Source organism: Eleginops maclovinus, chromosome 20 (assembly GCF_036324505.1).
Source record: "Eleginops maclovinus isolate JMC-PN-2008 ecotype Puerto Natales chromosome 20, JC_Emac_rtc_rv5, whole genome shotgun sequence".
NCBI lineage: Eukaryota > Metazoa > Chordata > Actinopteri > Perciformes > Eleginopidae > Eleginops > Eleginops maclovinus.
In genome coordinates this window covers 9,840,622-9,860,652 of record NC_086368.1, presented here as the reverse complement: position 1 = coordinate 9,860,652, position 20,031 = coordinate 9,840,622, and the positions used below count along the sequence as shown (strand labels likewise).

The 20,031-nt window shown below is 40.3% G+C and overlaps 1 protein-coding gene across 5 annotated transcripts in view; it reads left to right on the top strand.

Annotated features, from left to right (window-relative positions):
* Positions 1 to 20,031, top strand: part of nav1b (neuron navigator 1b) — a 75,418-nt gene that overhangs the window by 31,612 nt on the left and 23,775 nt on the right. For 4 of the 5 annotated variants that reach the window (XM_063910616.1, XM_063910621.1, XM_063910619.1 and 1 more), the window contains 4 exons: positions 454 to 798; positions 16,125 to 16,275; positions 17,255 to 17,555; positions 18,962 to 19,706. In XM_063910616.1, the coding sequence (XP_063766686.1) occupies positions 454 to 798; positions 16,125 to 16,275; positions 17,255 to 17,555; positions 18,962 to 19,706 (1,542 nt within the window). Of the gene's footprint in view, positions 1 to 453; positions 799 to 13,056; positions 13,185 to 16,124; positions 16,276 to 17,254; positions 17,556 to 18,961; positions 19,707 to 20,031 lie in introns of those variants that run through there. The other variant, XM_063910618.1, reaches the window with a different exon arrangement.

Here is a 20,031-nt window from a genome sequence, read left to right as displayed (position 1 = left end):
TGCTGTTGCAATATTTATTTGGGTGAATTGGTTTATATGTTACGTAACCTGCAGACACAGCCATTTGGAGGACATTTCTTACCCTGACCCACTTAGGGGAGTGACTAGGAATCTTTGACATACTCCATTCAGAATTTTTGTGTAAAGTAGTGCTGACAGCATGTTTTTGGGTGTGGTCATGCAAAGCAGATCCCTCTGTCTTTGTGAAAGTGTTGTCTGAAGAGACAGGGAGGGTTTTCTTGCTATGTAAAACCAGAGATATCAGGTCATCCTTTTCCTTGTCTTCGGGTCCTGAGAGGCCACATTTCTAGCTTTAGTCCCTGCAGACGATACGCCACCACTGCTCTATTTGGGTCAACAGCGACTCAATGCCTGTGTGGGTTCCTTTGAAGGACTTCTGAAGATAGTCAGCTAAATGCCTCAGGTACAATGACCTTCCATGTGTCTCTCCAGCTGTATGGACAGCAGTAATATGGGCTATGACAGCGATGAGACCAACGCTCGCAGCATATCCAGCATGTCCAACCGCTCGTCGCCCCTCTCCTGGCGCCACGGCCAGTCCAGCCCTCGTCTCCAAGCTGGCGAGGCCCCGTCCTCCACGGGCGGAGGGTACCAGGGGAGTAAGAGCTGCTCCCAGTATACGGCGCAGACGATGCCAGCCCGCTGCTCCAGCCGCCTCAACAGCACGTCTCGAATCGAGCTCATTGAGGGGTTGGACGACCTCAAGTCTGGTTACCTGAGTGACAGCGACCTTCTAGGAAAGAGCCTGCCGGATGATGACGACAACCTGGCTAATGGGTAAGAGTATTTGAAGATAAGCATGGGTTTGCACTTCTTGTTACCATGACAACATGATTCAATCAGTGGCTCCAGACGGCTGAATGCCGGTTTGTCCTTTAGGCCTGCACCTTGTTACTTTGAAAAGGTCAGTCAGAAATTGTTGCATTTCCTTTTACTCAGAGACAGCAATAAGGAGGTTACTGTCCTGCTGTTATTGCTGGTCATTATTCCATGCTGCATTTCCATTAGGATGCATATGGGCATTTTAAAGTCCCTATCCCAGCTTGGAGTTAAAAACTTTTTTTTTTTGTTGTATGTATTGTGAATGAAAGAAATCCCATATGGCTTAAATGTAACAATGTCCTTATATTGGAATTATTCTGACTGAAACTGAAACGTACTGGTTGATCAACATGTCGGCTTGTACTCACTGTGTCGCCTAAAGACAAAGCGCTGAACCTCAATCATTTTATGGCAAATTGCTTCTGTTTGTGGGTAATCATGATAAAACAGTACTTTGGAAAAAGGCTGCTGCAAACCTAACTTTTCTGTCTCAAGTTTGTCTGGAACATCACAATTTTGCCTCCTCTGATATCCATCGTTTAACCGTTACGCTAATGTTATGGAATGCTCCATCCTAATTTGGCGTGATCTGTTCCTTTTGAAATGTGACCTACGGTATGTGGCATGTTCTTGAGACTGTCATTGGTGCACCACAGTTCCAAGGTGGAAATGTTCCGTCATAGACTTCTTTCTTCACGTATGATGTGCCCTGAAGTATAAACAAATCCATATGGACACCTTAACAAGGTTTAAAACTTGATTTTCATTGGAGAGGGTTGTTTAACATTCAACAGTTGTGCAGACAAGTTGGATGAAGTCAGCTTTTCATGCTGACATTGTGGCTTTCTGCTTTGTGTTATCTCATCTTTTGCACTTGGCAGGCCTATCAAAGAGCTTTCATCAGCAGTCTCTTTTTTCTACTTGCTGTTTAAGGATTTTTCAAAGCTCTCATAACATTGTGAGTCTTTTTTGCTGACAGTGAGAGAAGGCCTTCAGAAGTTTTTTCACCAATGGACTTCAAAACTCCTCAGGTGTCCTCTGTGCCTCACAATAAATGCTTCCTTGTCTCTCAGTGGTATGAACTGTGCAGCTTCTGAGTCTTGTAAAGATTATATTAGGAGGAGCACAAGCAACAAATGAAGGCTGCTTCTCACAGTTTCTCTTCCTCATTCATTTTTTTGCTTTTCTCTTTTTTGTGTTTCTTCACACTCTGCTTTTTTAAATTCACTTAGACGACTTTGTCCTCTTCACACTCCTCTTGTTCGTAGTCTTAATGTTGTCCTGTTTCTTCTACTCCTTCTTTGTCTTCTACTCCGCTTTCACCTTTTTCCTCAATGTCTTCTTCTTGACCTTCACCCTTGCTTCCCTTTTTTGGCATCCCTTGTGGTCTTTCTTTAATTCCCTCTCCCAAGTCGATAGCTGACGGGGAGAGTCAGAGAGAGGGAGAGAAGGAATCCAGGACAGTTCTCCAGTGTGATTTAGCAGCTTTATCGCTGTTGCACATGCAGTGGGATTTAAGCTCTGCCCCTGGAGCGCTCACTAGTCCCTGCTAGCCAGGTCACATTTTTACTACAGATTGCATTAAGGACAAGGAAAGAGATGAGACACATTTAGATGAGTAAAAATTGGAGCAAAGAAAAAAACAGTGTGAAAAGGAAATGGGTCTTTCAAGTTTTGTCAAATTTGGAGCTGAAGTGAATTAGATTGAGAGACACTCATCATAGGAGTATGATGAGTGATGAAAACAGAGTCTTGTAAATATTGTAGTAAATGAAAAATTACTACCAGCTGCATGTGAAAAGGTTTGGTATTTTGTCAGGAGAAAAGTGGAAAATACCAGACAGCAGAACTCTGATAAAGTCAGGATTAAATGGGGATTATGTCGTTTGGGTCCATTCCTCACAGTAACATCCGTGCACTCGAAATCCATTTAAATCTGTCCTGTATTCTGTCCCTCGCTACGTCAGCGCTACTGTGGTGGTTCATATTATTGTGAGAGGTGAATGTGGGGACTTGCCTCTGCTTTGCAACACCACAGGCTCTGAAGATGCTAATCATTTTATGTAACAGTGTTAAAAAATGCACCATCATGCTCAGTGTTATGACAACCACAATCCCTAAACAGGAAGGCGATCTAAATAATAAAACAAGGAACAAGTGAAACATTTTTAGAAGTATGGATGCTATTGGCCAATGTCCACTTTATTTACTGTCATTGAGATGACAAGGTGAGATGCGCTGATGTCACTAGACAGTTGTCGTTTTTTCTGTGACTCGGTACTTAAAATACTTCTTATTGAATACTGTAGGTAATTGCCTGAAACATGGGCTTTTTACAAGGTTATTTTTTCACGAACGTTTGCTTTTCATTGTCACAGTATTATGTTAATCAAGTTTCATAAAGTGTTCATTCAAAGTTACTATAATGACGATTTTTTTTTTTTTAATGACACTTATTATTTGTTTCGCTGGGACTGAAAGGGGAATAAAAAGCAGCAACAGAAAATTCTCTGAAAAACATCAACATTTGTTTTGGCATTAGCCAAATAGTTATTAACAACTTTTGGTTCAAAAATAAATTAGCAATCGGTGCCTCCCAATTAAAACATTTTTTTGTTGTAGCTAAATGATTAAAAACATAAATATTTTTCGACCATTGTCAGTGTTGGTAAGGGTTTTTTAACCTGACATTTTGGAAAGCCTTCATTGCCTGCTTGGCGCTCCAAGAGCACACATTCTCATTTATAGTTGAGTATACATTGTAACCGGACAGTTCTTTTCCTCGTCCCTTAACCTGTTTTCAAGGTGATTGTGCCATGGTCCCCTACATTAGATTATTACCATTTACACCAAGAGGATTATAGGTGTGTTTGGATACATACATGGTATTGTCATGAGATGATTCTAGGCTGTAGTGGCTACCAAAGCACACTAACACTAGGTGCTATCTTCTCACTGACCTTGAGTAGGTTGCACTCTTCTTATTTGTATGGTTCACTTGCCTGTGTGTGGATTAATTTCACTGCAAAGCATCCTTGATTTTCTTGCAGGAATACTGTTCTCTATATCAAAAGTTAATCCTGCCTCATACACCAACAACCTTTGGTGTAGATAACTAGCTAATCCCGTTTAACATGCACATGCTCAATCTTTTCCCTTACAATATGCTCTTGCAAATTCTGTGTTGCATTTGCATTTCTAGGCTACTGTACATCCCCTGTCACACTCTCACAGCTTGGCTCATTGAGAAACATTAGCTACCAGCTCTTGAAAATAGATCAGGCTCCTCTTGCGTAACCATGGAAACCAGCTGGTAATCGGCTGTAAGGAGAGGTGCAATTTTTGTTCCCTTTCACTGGAGCCTCAGTTTAACATATTTATGCCTTTCATTAATCTGAAATTAGCCCCATTTATAAATAACTCTATCTGAATAGTAAAAAAAAAGACTCCTTACTAATTAATAAAACGGTTGTTAATATATGTTGTTATGTAATGTATAAGACCGCCGTGTAATGCTTGAAACTGTCTGGAAAAAGAGGAAAAATAGTAAAATATTAAGAAACAATGCATGTTGTTTATCAACACATGGAACTACAGCACAATGCCTGACGTCTAATGGATATTGATTAACCCGCAGCAGACAGTACTGGCTTTGAGGCTAAATGTGAACACACTGACAGTAATCACTGCTGCTCTGTGTCTGCCTCTTCAATAATCTGAAGCCACATGCATCCCAATCTCCTCAAGAGCTTTATCTTTCCATCAGAGAGGAATGATTGCTTCTCTACAGCCAAAACACAGCTTAATGGTAATCGGGTTTGGCCAAGTAAGGAGAAAAACGCATTTTAAAAAGCCTGTTTTATTTATCATTTAAGTAGCATTTCTGTTTGTTCCTGGTAAACTGGGAATATCATCATTAGTAGAACTGACCTAAGTTTCTCATTCGTTGCATAACTAGACTGTAGTTGTGTATATGATAATACATCTTTGAATCTCTGATGGTCATTGTACAATATAGCATACATACCCAGAAATAAATAAAACCTTACACAAAGCTGCATTGTCATTATTGGCCATTAGAGGATAGAAGAAACAACCGAAATGTAGAAGTGCTTTATAATGTATTTGTTAATGTAAAAACAAAAATGTGCCTATTAGCGTTTCCGGCAGCCATTAAATCACTGACTCAGACAACTTTCGCCCTTTACAGACCAGCCACACCTCAAATATTCAGTATAACTGTGTCTTTGGTCACTTGCACTTAGGTCCATTCAATTGTTTGCTGTTTTACTTTCTTCTCAAACCAGACATAACATTTGTCTATCTGCAGGTGTGCAGGTTAGGCATTCGTTTATAAAAATGTATTCCCTGAAACATTTGGCTGCTGCTTCAAATTATGTTGTTTAGAGCGGTTCTTGCAGACCATAAATAATGAGCTCAAAATCTCTGCTCTTTTGGGAAGTGTGTACAAGCAACCCCTTTCATGTTGTGCACAGAAATGTGATACTACTTTAAATGTATCAAGAGATTTTGAAGGGTTACACTTGGTTGCATTACTAATGTACCCTTACATTGCATTAGACCTAAATCACTGTTTCCCTGGTACAATAAAAAGTATTTGTTGTTTTAGGTTTTATATAGTTGTTTTAGATTGCATGCATAAAATCTTTGCTGTTAATGTTACCTCAGACACTGTCTGCTCGAAATGTTTGTCGTTTTTTTCCATACACTTAATTTTACGAGACTGATTTCAACTTCTTCCCAGAGTGACTGTGTTTCCTGTCTCTTTAGTGTTGAGGTGGCTACATATTCAGCCTTGACCGCGTCAAGAATCATAACTGCTTCCTGTGGTTACCTTCTTCCCACGATATTGGCAGAGTTTCACCATCACTCAAATGATATCATCCCATTGCAAGCCATATTTAAAACACTGCTAAAGCAGTTATCAAATTATATTGCTGGTGTTTGGTCAGTTTTTTCCATATCTGGTATACAAATTATTACCACTATTCAGCCTTCAGTGTCATTTATAGAAGTGTTCTGTCAATTATGGTTGATATTTTACAGGCACTCAGCTGTATGTAAGCACAGGTTAGTTTTACATGTCTTGTACAGATGTTCATCTGGAAAATTAGTTGTTTTTCCATCACGCATTTATTTGATGGTATAAATGCAAGCCTAATGTTTGTAGCAGAACACGATAATTGTCTGTGACAGATTTATGTGTTTTTTTGGCAGATTAACTGTTCGAAACATGTTAAAATGGAAGATCTGATCGAAAATAAGGCAAATGTCTTTCAGCATTTGGTTTGCCTCCAAAACCCTTGGCGGAGCATTTGCTGAAGAATAGCAGCAACAGGCACTTAGCTGCAATAAAGAGCTGTTGATGACTGCAATGACTGCAATGCATCAGTAGCGCTGGAGCCTTGCATAACTTCTGGGCTTGTTTTTGTTGCATCAGCAACTCTTAAACCCTAAAGGACAAGAATACTAAGACTAGTTATTTGTACCTTGCCTATTGGTGAACAGGATAATTTATCATTTACTAACTGTTCATAAACCTCAATTGGTTGGAAAATTAGGGTTTGACAGTGTATTTTATGAAAGTCACTTCCAACTGGCTACTGTAAGCATGGTCTGTGCAGTAGCCATTGTTAGACCTACTGCTGCTGTTGTACGAGCATTAACTGATAGTTTTCCTCCACCCGGAGCTGTAAATAGCCTAATGAAATACTGTATTGTAACATTGTTTATATATTGAACATGTTAATTGCCTAGTTACACATATAGTATATACTGTATAGCAACAGTACGATTAATTCAGAGTAGTATTTCTGGCCACCTCGAAAATCCAATGTTTGCTCTCCTTTTAGCTCTGTTTTGGTCTCTGCCAACTGTAGAGGTAATATCTGGCTCAGCTAGCTTTTAAATTCTCCTGTATGTTCACCAGCTAGTCACAAACTGTCAGTTTGCTGTTTGGTGCTGGGCAGATTGTGAAAAGCCAATTTATTGTAGCTTTTTTGCTAAAAACAGCTGCTGTGAAGTCGTGAGCTGTAAAATCAAAACAATAAACTTAAAAGAAGCTAAAACGTTTTGTAAAGCTAAAAGGAAAATGCCGATCATCAGTAAGTGTCCAACTTTGAGCGGCCCCTTTTTACATCACACAATTTTAATTATTAATAAAACATATCGATTAGAGCACCTTTTTCTGAGGCAAGGGGACTGTATTAATACATCAGGTCATTTAAAACGGTACAAAAGAACGATAGATGACATAAATACATTCATAAACATATCTTTCGAAACTTCTTTTTGGAGATACAAATGTTTTTCACAGTACAAATGAATTGTTTAGATACAATGGGTTATTCATCTGAGAAGTTTATTAGGTTTCATGATGGCACCATGTGCTGTTCGTGGCCTGAGGCATGACACAAAACAAGCCACCGTTTCATCATAGCTGATCATTTAGATTACATATTGTAGAAAGACATAATGGAGGTGAAACCAAGTAGTGTGTCCTGTACTCTACAAGGGGACAGAGGGTTTTTGGGGTGAGGATTTGGAAATCTGGGGCTCTGGACTGTACCATTTTGTGTTTTATATACAGCAGCATACAGGCATCAATGCAGAGCAGAGTAAGGAGACTGGTTTAGCAGCGTCACACCTCATCATGCGGCACCATGGCTCAGGATGTGCTGCCATGGCAACCGTCTTCCACTGACCCACTGATGGGCTGCCTTGTGTGTCAGTGTGATACTGTAGCTGCTGAACAAATATATATGTGGAGGATGTGCGTGTGTGTGCATCAACTGCTGGTTTGTGTGTGTGATGGAGAGAATGAAAGAGAATGAAAAAGACAGGGACTGAGATAGACGGACGGATAGAGGGAGGAACACTGGTGTGAAGACTACATGCTAACCACTTAATTAGATTGTCGTATAATTGGCATTATGGGGGAGAGCCGTCTGCCTGTACAGCTATTGTTTGTGTTTCCTTTTGTGTCCTAGTTTTGGATGTACAGTTGTGGTGCTTGTGGAAATGTTTTTTATTCAAGCAGTTTTTCCTGAAATCTACTATGAAATAATGTATGATTGCCCTAAAAAGAACAACCATATTTAAATATTTTTAAAGCAAACACATGAACTTGCATGGTATAGACAATTATCCAAATTAAAAGACATTTCAAAATGACACATTGTTACCCTTCACAAGACACCTTATAGTGTCCATTGCTGTCCTTGCCTACTGTACATTGTAGGTAAGCCCTTAGTTTGCTCCTCTGGCAATGTCATTTCCATGGTAACCATAAAAAAAGCTTTGCCAGTGAGTAGGTCTGTTCATAGCTTGGCATGTTCAATATGAAAGGGAGATTTTTTTGGTTTTCTAAATATTGGAATACGTTACAGCCTCACTTATGGATCCCATGTCTATCGACTAACACATTCTGTAAAGCACAAAGGGATTGCTGTAGTCATCTGATGCTGGATCTGTGCCTCCGGCAGTCTGTGTTCAATTTCCCTTTCCTGCCTCGGCTGGACCTTCCTATAGTCACTGAGTGATTCTTTAACTGTTGAAAGCACACACGTTTTCTGACCCACTTAAACCCATATGCACAAAATGGGGTTTTGGCCTCTGTTCTTTGGATCTCCGCAGGCGCAGCAGGGATTATTACAGTTAAGTGAGGCCACCACTTGGAGTTGTTTAAGGGCCCTCTGTCTGTAAGAAAGGATGGTGTCTTTATGCCTGTGTAGACACACACACACACACACACACACACACACACACACACACACACACACACACACACACACACACACACACACACACACACACACACAATATTAACTATTAGACTCTTTATATTTTCAATCTGAAATTTGAATTTGCATACATTTAATTGGCTAAAGAAAGAACCATACAGAAAGGCACCCACTCCATTAGACCCTACTTTCTGTTACAGTCACCTAGACACCCAGGCTTAAACACATCTGGGGTCAATATGGAGCAATCCCAACCAGGTTCAGTGATATACCCCCAACACCAAATGTGCTTCCACAAGCATCCTCACCACCGTGAATAATGGACCATTACAGCAGCACCCTAGGGAGCATGAATCATGCCTGTATCATGTCTGCGTGTGGTCGCCTGGATGTGCAGTTTGGATCCCACCAGTGCATAATGCTCAGCCCCAGGTGGAAAATCCGATACTGTTTTGGCTGACAGTATTATATTTAAAAGAAAATGTGAATCATATGGTAGCTGTTAATCTGTCATTCCCAATTCATCACTTTGTTTATTTGAAGTTGGTACAAAAAAGTCAGACTATCTGCTTAAGGTATGAGTAATAAAGGCTGGTTGGTGCAGATTAATCCATAATATACTGCTCTATGTTGGATTTGGCTCTGTGTTGACAATGCATCTGCAACTCAGACAGGAACCAGAGTCAGTGTTGAAGTGCCATATCAAAACGACATCATTGCACCCAAACAGCAGACTGTTTCAGACTGTCAGGCTGTGAACATGGCACCGCAGGAGTCTTTGAGTCTCAGGTTGAATTGTGTGTTAGTTGCATTGTGGTTACATCTGTGGGGGGAAGTTTCCTGTCTGAGGCTGATGGAGACTGTACATTTATTTTCCAGTCCAATGATCAGACGATGAAGTCCATTTTCTGAGGCATTGCGGAGATGGGGCGGCCGACTGCATTCCCAGACGCAGTCACTGATGCATCTCAGAGCCATTTACTTCACTGAAATACCTCTGCTCTGCAGCCCACTCCTATTTGCCTAGCTATGGTCAAGCTCAATACAAATCAAAATTAGGCACAGGCTAGAGCAAATAAATGCTGAGGCAATGCTCCACTGGCTTTTTTATCTGTAGTCCTTTTGGAACGAAGGATACTTAAACAGACATAAAGCACTGTGTTAATGCTGGCTCACCCATATATTGTACTATTGAATTGAATCAATTTAGTAGAGGAATGTTTGCTCTTTCTCTGCATCGAAGGCTTCAACATCCAGTGATGTCCAGTGATTAATACACAGAACATGTCATTAGAGGCACAGCTTTAAGTCATTGTGCCTCCTGCTGGAAATCTGATGTCATGACACCACATGAAACACACTTTGTAGGTTTATTGTATTATTTCTGTATCTCATCCAAGGTAAAATGAAGCATTGGTTTTCGATATAATTTTACCTACTCAGAATCTACTCAGAGTATTTTTTATGGGAAAGTGCCATTTAAAAATAACAGCTCTGTGGATGGAAGATGCATTATATATATATATATATATATATATATATATCCCCTTTCCACATACTATATTTATGGCCTTGGGTTTCTTTCATGCTTTTGGTCAGGACCCTTAGGTCTAATTTAGGGAAATCTTAATAACACATTTTAACCAATGTTGTAGTGACATTTTGGGGAAATGACTTCCCTTTTTAAACATGACTGTGCCCCTGTGAACATAAAGAGAGGTTTGAAAAGAAAAACTGTTTTCCACATATGGTGTGGAAGACTTTACTGGCAAGCACAGATTTCTGACCTCAATCTCATCCAACACCTTTGAGATGAACTGAAGCAAAAAAGTGCCAGTCCTTATCGCGCTACACCAGCATCGAACCTTACTAATGAGCCTGAGGATAAATGGGAGCAAATCCCTGCAGCCAGGTTCCTAAATCTCATGGAAAGCATTCCTTGTGGAGTAGAATCTGTTGTATGGCTTTAATTGTTGATATTATATACTCATGGCTATGAATTACATACTGTATACAACAATCAACATAGTGTCGTATTTTTTCCTTTGACTTGTTATGATGACCTATTTTTGGTTCAGCTGCCAATTGTCGCCAAATATTTCCAACATCTTTCAAGCATTTAAAGCATCACATATTGCAGCACAGTTTACTGCTTTAGGGGCAGACATCACCAATAGATAAAACGCAGTAAAGGTCAGATCATCAAAGGGGTTTCTGGTCTGGCAACCTCAGTACTGATCTTCATGGTGCTTATACCTCCCACAGATGGGTTGAATCTCTACACAGTTTGTAAATGACCAAACATGCAAAGGATGTTTCTGACACAAGCCGTTTGGTTATCAGTGTTGGACAGCTATTAGTATACAGTCCAAACACGACTTCAAGGCTCTCTAGAACACCGCTTGTTTAGAGCTCACTGACCCGGGAGAGATAAACAGCAGACAAGAGCAACACGGTTCACTTTTTTTATGCTGTAAACAATAAATCATATTATATCATTTATCATTTTGGGCATAGACATAAACATGCCAAGTTTATTTTTGCTATTAGAAATTAAAGTTCTGAAGTTACACAGGTAGGCAAACAAAAATGTTTTATGTTTTTTTGTGAACAGGACTACTTCCCTGCCACCAGGACAAAAGATGGAAGTAGACAAAACAAAGTTATATCAAACTAGCATCTTATTCGTCAAAGATATTTTGAGGAATGTCTGTATGGCTGGTACAAACACCAACATACAAACAGTTGTTTCATTTCAACAAGAAGTAAAACCACAGTTACATTCCATTTGGGCTGACTGTATTCATATGCCAAAAAAATGTGGCTTATGTGGAAAAACAGAAAGAGGCTAAAAACTGTTGGACATAATTTGTTATTAAGTTCTTATCAAACATTAGCTTGCTGTCATTGCTGGCATCTTTTCTTTATGCGATTTGTAATAGATGCACTGCAAGTAAATGAGGATTTAAATAAATGTGTCCTTTGGTCAGATACAATCTTTTGGCACTACACTTGAACAAAAATAAGACCAGCCTGACTTAACAGTAGAGTGAACTGAATTTGGCCTACTGTAAGACGTGGATGGGTGTGGGACCTCTTTGACCCACAGCTTTTACCTCCTGGTTAGTTTACAGAGCATAGATCTGATGAGATCATCCCTGTGAGGCTGTTCCACTGCTAATGAGAGGGGGAGGAAGGTTTTCCAACGCAAATCGTGCCTCACTGGAGGTCCTCGTGTCAGCTGTGTATTTGTGGTTTGTCCTCGCAGTGATTCAGGCCTTACCCTGGACTGAGTTTTTCCATTTTTGCCCCAGAAGGTAATGAATGAAGATGGAACGTGTTTTATTTTTAAGCACAGTCATCATGGTAATCTTGTTAGTCAAAGTGAAAGCCTAATTCAATAAATGTTTGTGTTTGGGCTTTAAAAAGTTAGTGTCCTGTTCAGAAAGCACTTTAGAAACTATTGAGAAATCTGTAAAACAAATTGAAGTGACTGGGCTAGAATTCAAAGTATTTGCTGAATTTAATATGACCTTACAGTGTCTACACTGAATTACAGACTGTTTCACACACAAAAAAGTCACTTTTCCACACGCTTAGCAAGATGATCCTTTAAAAATTTTAATATTTGCCAAATTCTTATCCCAGGTGGAAAAATGTGTTACAGCAGCCATAAGCAGATTTTATCTCTGCTGCGAAGGATCCAGCCTTAAGACATTTAGGGTCCGCTCTACCTTGGAACATTTTCTATCTTGGAAAATGCCTGAAATCATGTAACTCAGCCTCCTAAATGACTGCTTCATTAGGCTACCCCATCCCACACATCAGTTTGTGTTTAAAATGTTTTCGTCACAAGACCATACCCAGGTAACACTAATGACCTAATGATAATTATTTAGGCCTAATGCTGAGTAGTATTTCTTATGAGGATTAAAAAAAGGAACCTCATGAGTAACACTGTTGAAATGTCCCTTTCTTTGACTTTCTGTAGTATACTCCTCTGTTTGATATGCAATTTAGTCCTACCATAGTCAGACAAGTTAATTTAGCTTGTAGCTAAACTGGCTAATTTTGGAGGAAAACTGCGCACGTGTAACATTTTTGACTAACGTTCAGGTAATTTGGGTTTCAAAGTGATATACTTGACAATAAAAGGCTTCATAATCTATACATTAACTACTTTAATAATTGAGTATTATTTATTAATCAAGTCCTAATTTATTTCTATGAGTAGTCATATTACTGCAAAACAGGCAGGGTAATGGGCGTTACTATGGCTACAGCTGAGCTCTGCAGCCGTTGGTTATCACCTCTAGAGGAATATCAGGGTCTCTTTTCCTTTTTTATGAAAGGGGAGTGTTGCTTGTCCGGTCCGCAGACCGTTCTGTCTTTGAATTGAAGAACGAAAAAAAGGTTCTTTTCTTTCGGATGGTATGAATTGCAATCTCAGTTGCACACGGATAATTCACGGAAGTCCTGTTTAAACCAGTCACAGATGAGCGGCCGAGTTTTGATCGGGAAAGTGCCTCCTCTGCGATCGGCGCCAAGAGCTAAAAGGACTTTACTTTTTACGCCACGGTAAGATGATGTTTCATTACGGGTGCAAAGCTTCCCGACCTTTTTAACATGTGAATCGTCTTGAAATGCCCTCTCACTTTAAGATATCTGACAGTTTGCTGTTTCTCATTTAGGGCATGTGGGATAATACATTTATTCTTTGCCTTTTTATAATTTTTAGCATTCTTTTGACTAACGTGTATTTTAATTTATCGATGTAATACTCTGAGTCTAAAGATTCTCTGGTCATGAATAGAGGATATTTGGCTAGATTTACTGCTATTTTTGTACTTTTATAATGACTTTATTACGTTTCAACACAGAATGGATTACAGTAAATAATTTGATTCCTTTATTTTAACTACTGTTAAAGGGTTGAACACGTGTCACTACATCATGTTGACATGAAGTTTGAAATTGTGAAAAGTGACACTTTGTTGACAATGACTTGGCACTGTGAACTATAACATCTGCTGAAACACATTTTATGCTTGGAAGACTGCGGTGCTGCAACCACAACTATCTGTATAATAGAGGATGTCTCCACCCCTCACACAGTGAAGCATGCATCCCTAGGAGCTTTGTCTTAGCTCTCCTTTAAGCAGAAAGTAGACACAGTGCCAATTGAACTGCAATATGCAATTTTCTTTTAATGTGTGCTATTTCATCTAGTTTTATAGCTACACCAGGCTAGTGCTTATATACAGTTTGTCAGTTCTGTGCTGGTTTTTTGTTCCTTTATTTTTGCAGTTTGTTACATGCCATGGTGGCAACTATCGTGTGTGTGTGTGTGTGTGTGTGTGTGTGTGTGTGTGTGTGTGTGTGTGTGTGTGTGTGTGTGTGTGTGTGTGTGTGTGTGTGTGTGTGTGTGTGTGTGTGTGTGTGTGTGTGTGTGTGTGCTTTCAGTGATGCTCAGGTCTTTGTATGGACAGTGATTGTTTCGTCTCCACCCAGCTCCACATCACCAATCATCCCTAAGTCATCCTAAATCAAAACATTTTCTCAGCAGCCCTACTCAAATAATAGCACGGACACACAAATCAGAGAGACGTTGGAGTTGTGCCACAGAAAACAAAAGTTAATTGCCACCCTATGTATGAAGTATGCACTTTGCTGGTGTACTCCCACCCTCTCCACGTCTAGATTTCACCTCTGGGAGCAGACACTTTCGGCTTATAATATCAACAACACATCGGCCCTCCTGCCTCCTCTCAGACTGACATCCCTGTGGGGTTATTCACAGCCCCCTCTGTCGCCTCTGACAGAGGTGGTATTGTCCGAACATACTGCGAACATCTGGGCTTGATGTAAATCAAACTTATTTTCCTCATTGATGGTATATGAAAACATTGTAAAATCCTCAAATCAAACATTACTCTTAGGAATTTCCTTGACCGTGTCAAATTGCGTCTTTGAGGTCACGTCTGCACGGCCACAAGTCGCTTAACTTAAATGTTTCTTTTGTGCAACAGAATGCTTAAAAACCAAAGTGTCAGGGTAAGCTTTTTCCTTGTTTAACAACTGCGTATACAACTCGACTACAGCCATGTGATTAAATCCAATCCTGAACGTGTATGGGCCATTTTCGTTTCCCTGTATTTTTCTATGCTATTCAGTGTTCCATGCCTCTGCTAATTGCAGACTGCAGAGCCACAGAGAACATTTCAGCTCAGTAGGAACGCAAAAGAAAGGGAAAAGTACTGATTCAGCTTGAGCAGTGACTCAGCTTTAAATGGTCTTATTAATTTACCTTTGCCGCTTTTTTTTGTGCCAAAAAAATTGATGACCACCTGTGGTTGCCAGTAGTAATGATGGGGGAACATCATTTTAGTTGGACTTGCATTTAGCTCTCTTACGAAATCATTTTTCAATTCAACATGGTATTATTGCTTCCATAAAGCACATAAAAAAGACTTCCTCTTCCGTTTCTAACTCCTTTCTGACCCTGAATTGTTTAATTCTCCCTGGAGGTTTCGGTTGAATGAAAGGCTACACCTCTTGTTGAACTCCACACAGTAATCTGCATTTTAAATGTATTTAGATATCATGTATCCAGAGACCTAATGCCCAGTGAGCCGTTTCTCTGCACTGTCCTCGTCTTCCTCACACAAGAGGCCAATCTGGCACCATGTGTTTCAGGGCGATGCTGGACTGGGGTGGAGGGAAGGGTCAGGGAAGGGTTAGCAGCTTGTCACTCCGATTCTTCCTCATCCTGCTTCTTTAGAGCATACCAGACTGCTTTCTTAAACCACAAGCTGTCAGTTGCCATATTTTTTATTCATTGTGATTTATCAGCATATCTTGTAAAGTTTCCTTTGAAGATATAGTTAGAGATTGCAGTGCGTTGACCCTGTTTTAAAACATGCTGGGAGTATTGAATTATGGCTAAACTTGTATATTTTTTAAATATCTTTTCAAACATTAAAATAATTCTCTTATTTGGAGAGCATTTTCCTAAAAAAAGAGTTGTGGTTTGCTTTAAGCTTTTTACCTCTTTAATCTGTAATGGGTTGTATTAGGTGAAAAAGGGTTATCGGCAGCTATAAACTAATAGTAGCTGTTATACATTATAAAATCATTTAATTCAAGGTATTTCCTTCATATAAATATTAGAAAACAACATTTAAAAGTTTTTGGAACAAGTACATAGCAGAATCAATTGGATTATAAGTCCAAAAAATGAATGCTTTATATCTTTAAAACTGAACGGTCCACTCTGAAAGCTCTGGTCACCATATCGTCTGCAGCTCTGATGTGTTCGTTGAACAAAGCAGCTGCAGCCATGTTGGAATTACCTGCTTGTTTGAGCATGTGACCACCTCCAGAGACAGCTTACTGCAGGCAGATGGAAATGTCTCTGTGGCTGCCAGCCTTTGTTTTAACTTCCAAACTGCAGATATAAACTCTGAACATTCATATTGTTGTCCTTTTTTGCTAAGTGGTCATCCTGTCTTGTTTCAGTTGGGATGAGAGCAGCTCCATCAGCAGTGGGCTCAGCGACGGTGAAGGCGATGGCTCCGAGAACCTCAGTTCAGAGGAGTTCAACGTCAGCTCCTCCCTCAACTCGCTCCCCACTACACCCCTGGGGTCCAGACGCAACTCTTCTGCCATGGTGAGCTGAAATTCTGCACCTAACACTCTCTGACAACCTTTGACTTTCCTTTTCATCGTGATTTCTTTTGTTAAAATGATAAAAACAAGGTTTTACTTTTTTATGTTAAATGCACATCCTTTGTTTTGACAAAGCCACAAAAACATGCCACAGAACTCATCTCTGTCATTTAAACAAACTCTGAAGAGAATCTGGATCCCTCGCAGTGCAATGAATCTTTTCTGTTCTTACAGTCACATATTAACTTCCGGTAGTTTCACTGAGCCTTAAATCCCTTTTTTAATCAGAAATGTTCTGCTTATTGTCAGTCAACTGGGATGATTGACTTACAGTGCACTGAATGATAAGTTTCACAGTTATCTGAAGGTGATACGTTTCTCTATAACTTCAAATCATGCATGTAAGAGTTTTATTTTGTGACTTATATTCAGATTTTTTCTAAAAAGAGGAGAGCTGTCTACCTGGTGAGCGTTCTAACTTACATAACGCTCACCAGGGAGAACTCTTCTCCTGAACATTAGTGCTATTCAATGAGCCATCTGCCGCCCTGTATCACATTAATAGGGTGCCAAGAAGCAGCATGCCCAAAACTGTCCTCAGTGCCACCTCCTTAATGCACCACATGATAGCTTTCCTATTACAGTGTCTTTTTTTGGTAATACATTACCAAAATAAACTCTCAAGCTCTCCTCCTGTTCTAACACTTTTCTTTATTTTTCTTTTAATGTGTTGATTTATTTCTGAAAGATTTACATTACATCTTGAGACCTTTTTCTCACCCTTTAAATGTTCTGTTCTCCTTCCTCTGTGGTTTCACTAAATCCAATTTGGGCATATCAGTCTATCTCTCCCTTGCTTCCGACTGGAATGCAGCTGAGATGAAACAAAGATTACAGATAACACACAATACCATAGATAACTCCGAACATTTTTACCCACACTGTGCCTCTTTTTTTTTCTTTCTTCCTCCTCTCTGCAGCTCCGCACTGATGCAGAGAAGCGCTCCCTGGTGGAAAGCGGACTTTCTTGGTACAGCGAGGATCACAAAGCCGGACACAAGCTGGATTGTGGCAGCTATGAGACGGGGAGCCTCAAGACAGAGGCGCCAAGCAAGTGGAGGAAGAAGCCTCCAAGCCTTAGTGAAGATTTTGGGTGTAAAGGAGAACTGAAGAAGCCTCAAAGCTTGGGTCAACCAGGAAGTTTCAGGAGGGGTCGCAATCCTCCTGTAGGTGTGACCTCCCCCATCACCCACACCTCTCAGAGCACATTGAAAGTCGCAGGTGAGATCTAACAGATTGTCATCTTTATGCTCAGCTTTTAATTGTTTCTGCGATTCATCTCCTGTAGGAATGTAGTTTACAGTATCTGCTGTTGTAAATCTATGTCATCCATTATTTCCCTGTATGCTCTTTCCAAATGTAAAACAGCCTGTTTGTAGAGCAGCCAAGGCGGATATCTGCTTGGTGTCAGGATGAATACAGAAGTGTACCCCTTAGGCAGGTTTTGATTTGTAGCACACCGCAGTATACTGAAGAAAAATGCGTCATGCAATCCAGTTATTAAATTAAAAAAACGTTAAAGCCCAGAGCCATGTTTCATCATCTCTGAAAAGCTGATTTCTGTACAGAGACGCCATGTCTGCCATCTGCATCAAATACATTAGGTTAATCCCAAACACAATATAGAACGATTAAATGGTAAAGTTGAGTTCCAACACTGGACAAAGCCTTGATTTTAGTTTTCAACATAAGCAATTAAAATTGGATCTGATTGCATGTATGCTGACCACAGTTTTGCAATTATACTTTAATGAATCGCCAAATATTTTCCAGCTCTGTGCTCTTAACGATCCATACAAATCAGATTTTTGTGAGTGATTATATCACTTGGATACTTCATATGATATTTTTTTTTTAAAGTTTAATTGTGCATAAGACCCTTTTAAGTCAGCTGATGAATCACTTTGTATGTCATAGGCACATAAAAGCTCTCTAAGTGAATACAGATGTGTCTTGCTTATATCTGATCTTAACTGTAGCTGGAAGGATACTTGCATTCACTTTTATGTAAAAGTGTTTAGCTAAAGAGAAATGATGTATCACAGAGCTGATTATCCATTTTGGTTCCAGACAGAAGATAAGATGTCACATACTTACAGAAATTCTTCTTTGACAGGACTCAACATCAAAAAATGAATCAACTAATAAAACATCTTTAAAAAAGGACTTTTAAATAGGACAAAAACTGTTCAAACTACAGTTGGCACCTATACACAGGATGAGAAGGCTTAGGAAAAGGTTAATAGTTATATTTTCCTAAGCATTTAGGGTGATTGCAGGAGAATTCAACATTTGTGTAAATGTTTTCCAGGCCATTAGGACTTTGTAGGGCCTACCTTATGCAGGATTAGATAGGGGAGCTTAGGGTGAACTATTTGCTGGCCCCCTGACATATGCAGGAGAGTTGTGTTTGTGCCATTAAAGTGTATGTGTGTTTTCATTTTTGTTTGCTCAGGTTTACTGGTTTTACTATCCCATTTACCGACTTATTTATCTTTATTGTGTATTCTTGTCAGAGTCCTGGTGTTTACAGGACACACATTCTTGTTGCTCTTTAATATTTAAATACATGTTAAAGATAGTGCCGTTATGTTGTTATTCAACTTTACAATATTTTATTTGTCTAGCACCTAAATGTGAGAAGCCGCTGGATAAATCCAGGATTTCCCTCAAAACTGCCGGTCTGCAGCGGTCTCGCTCAGATGCTGGCAGGGATCATCTTGGAGAGTACCGCAAGCCCCCGTCAGGTTTAGTTAAACCCACAGCTGGAGCCTCCTATGGCTACAAGAAACATCCCACAGCCACCGGCACCGCCACCGTTATGACAGCAGGGGGCACCACCATCTCCAGTGGCTCTGCTACTCTGGGCAAAACCCCCAAGTCATCTGGTATCCCCGTGAAGCCTGTGGGAGGAGGGACCCCCTCAGGAAGGAAGAACAGTTTTGATGCCAGCAGCGAGCACTGCTTTCTGGGGCCAAACACTCGAAACAGCATTCAGTACCGCAGCCTGCCTCGACCGGCCAAATCCAGCACGCTCAGTGTGATTGGTCGCCCTGCATCTCGGCCTCTCAGCGGCACCATCGACCCCAGCCTGCTGAGTTTGAAACCCGTGCCCATGGCCTCCACAGGCCCCAGGATGAAAGAGCCCAGCAGCAGTAAGATGTCGAGTCGAACGAGCACAGGCCCAGTGAACATGACCGACCGGGAGAAGGAGAAGGAGAGAGCCAAGGCCAAGGCTGTGGGGGCCGACATGGACTGTGGGTCTCTGAAAACAGAGACTCGGTCCTCAGGAGAGTCCACAACGAAACTGCACGGCCTGAGACGGACCAGCAGCAGCAAATACCCTGAGCTGTCATCTCCCACCACACCAAGGTGTCTCATTTAAATATCACTTTAAAGTAATATCAATTAAATTGTATAAAAAAAGTGTCATCCCTCTGTCCTCCAGTGACATCTACAGGTATTATACTTCACTAGTATCTGGCCATGCAGGTGATTAATTTTGGTTTTGTATACTTTAAATGTATGAAGCCACTTAATATGCTACCATAACATAATGAAACTAAAATACATTAAAAAAAAAAAAGGTTCACCAGCAATATCTTTCTCCACAAACATTGTGAGCGGATATGTTCAGAGTGGGATGCGCGTATCCACAGGGAGAATCTAAACTGTTTCAGGGTAGGCTCAGGAAGTG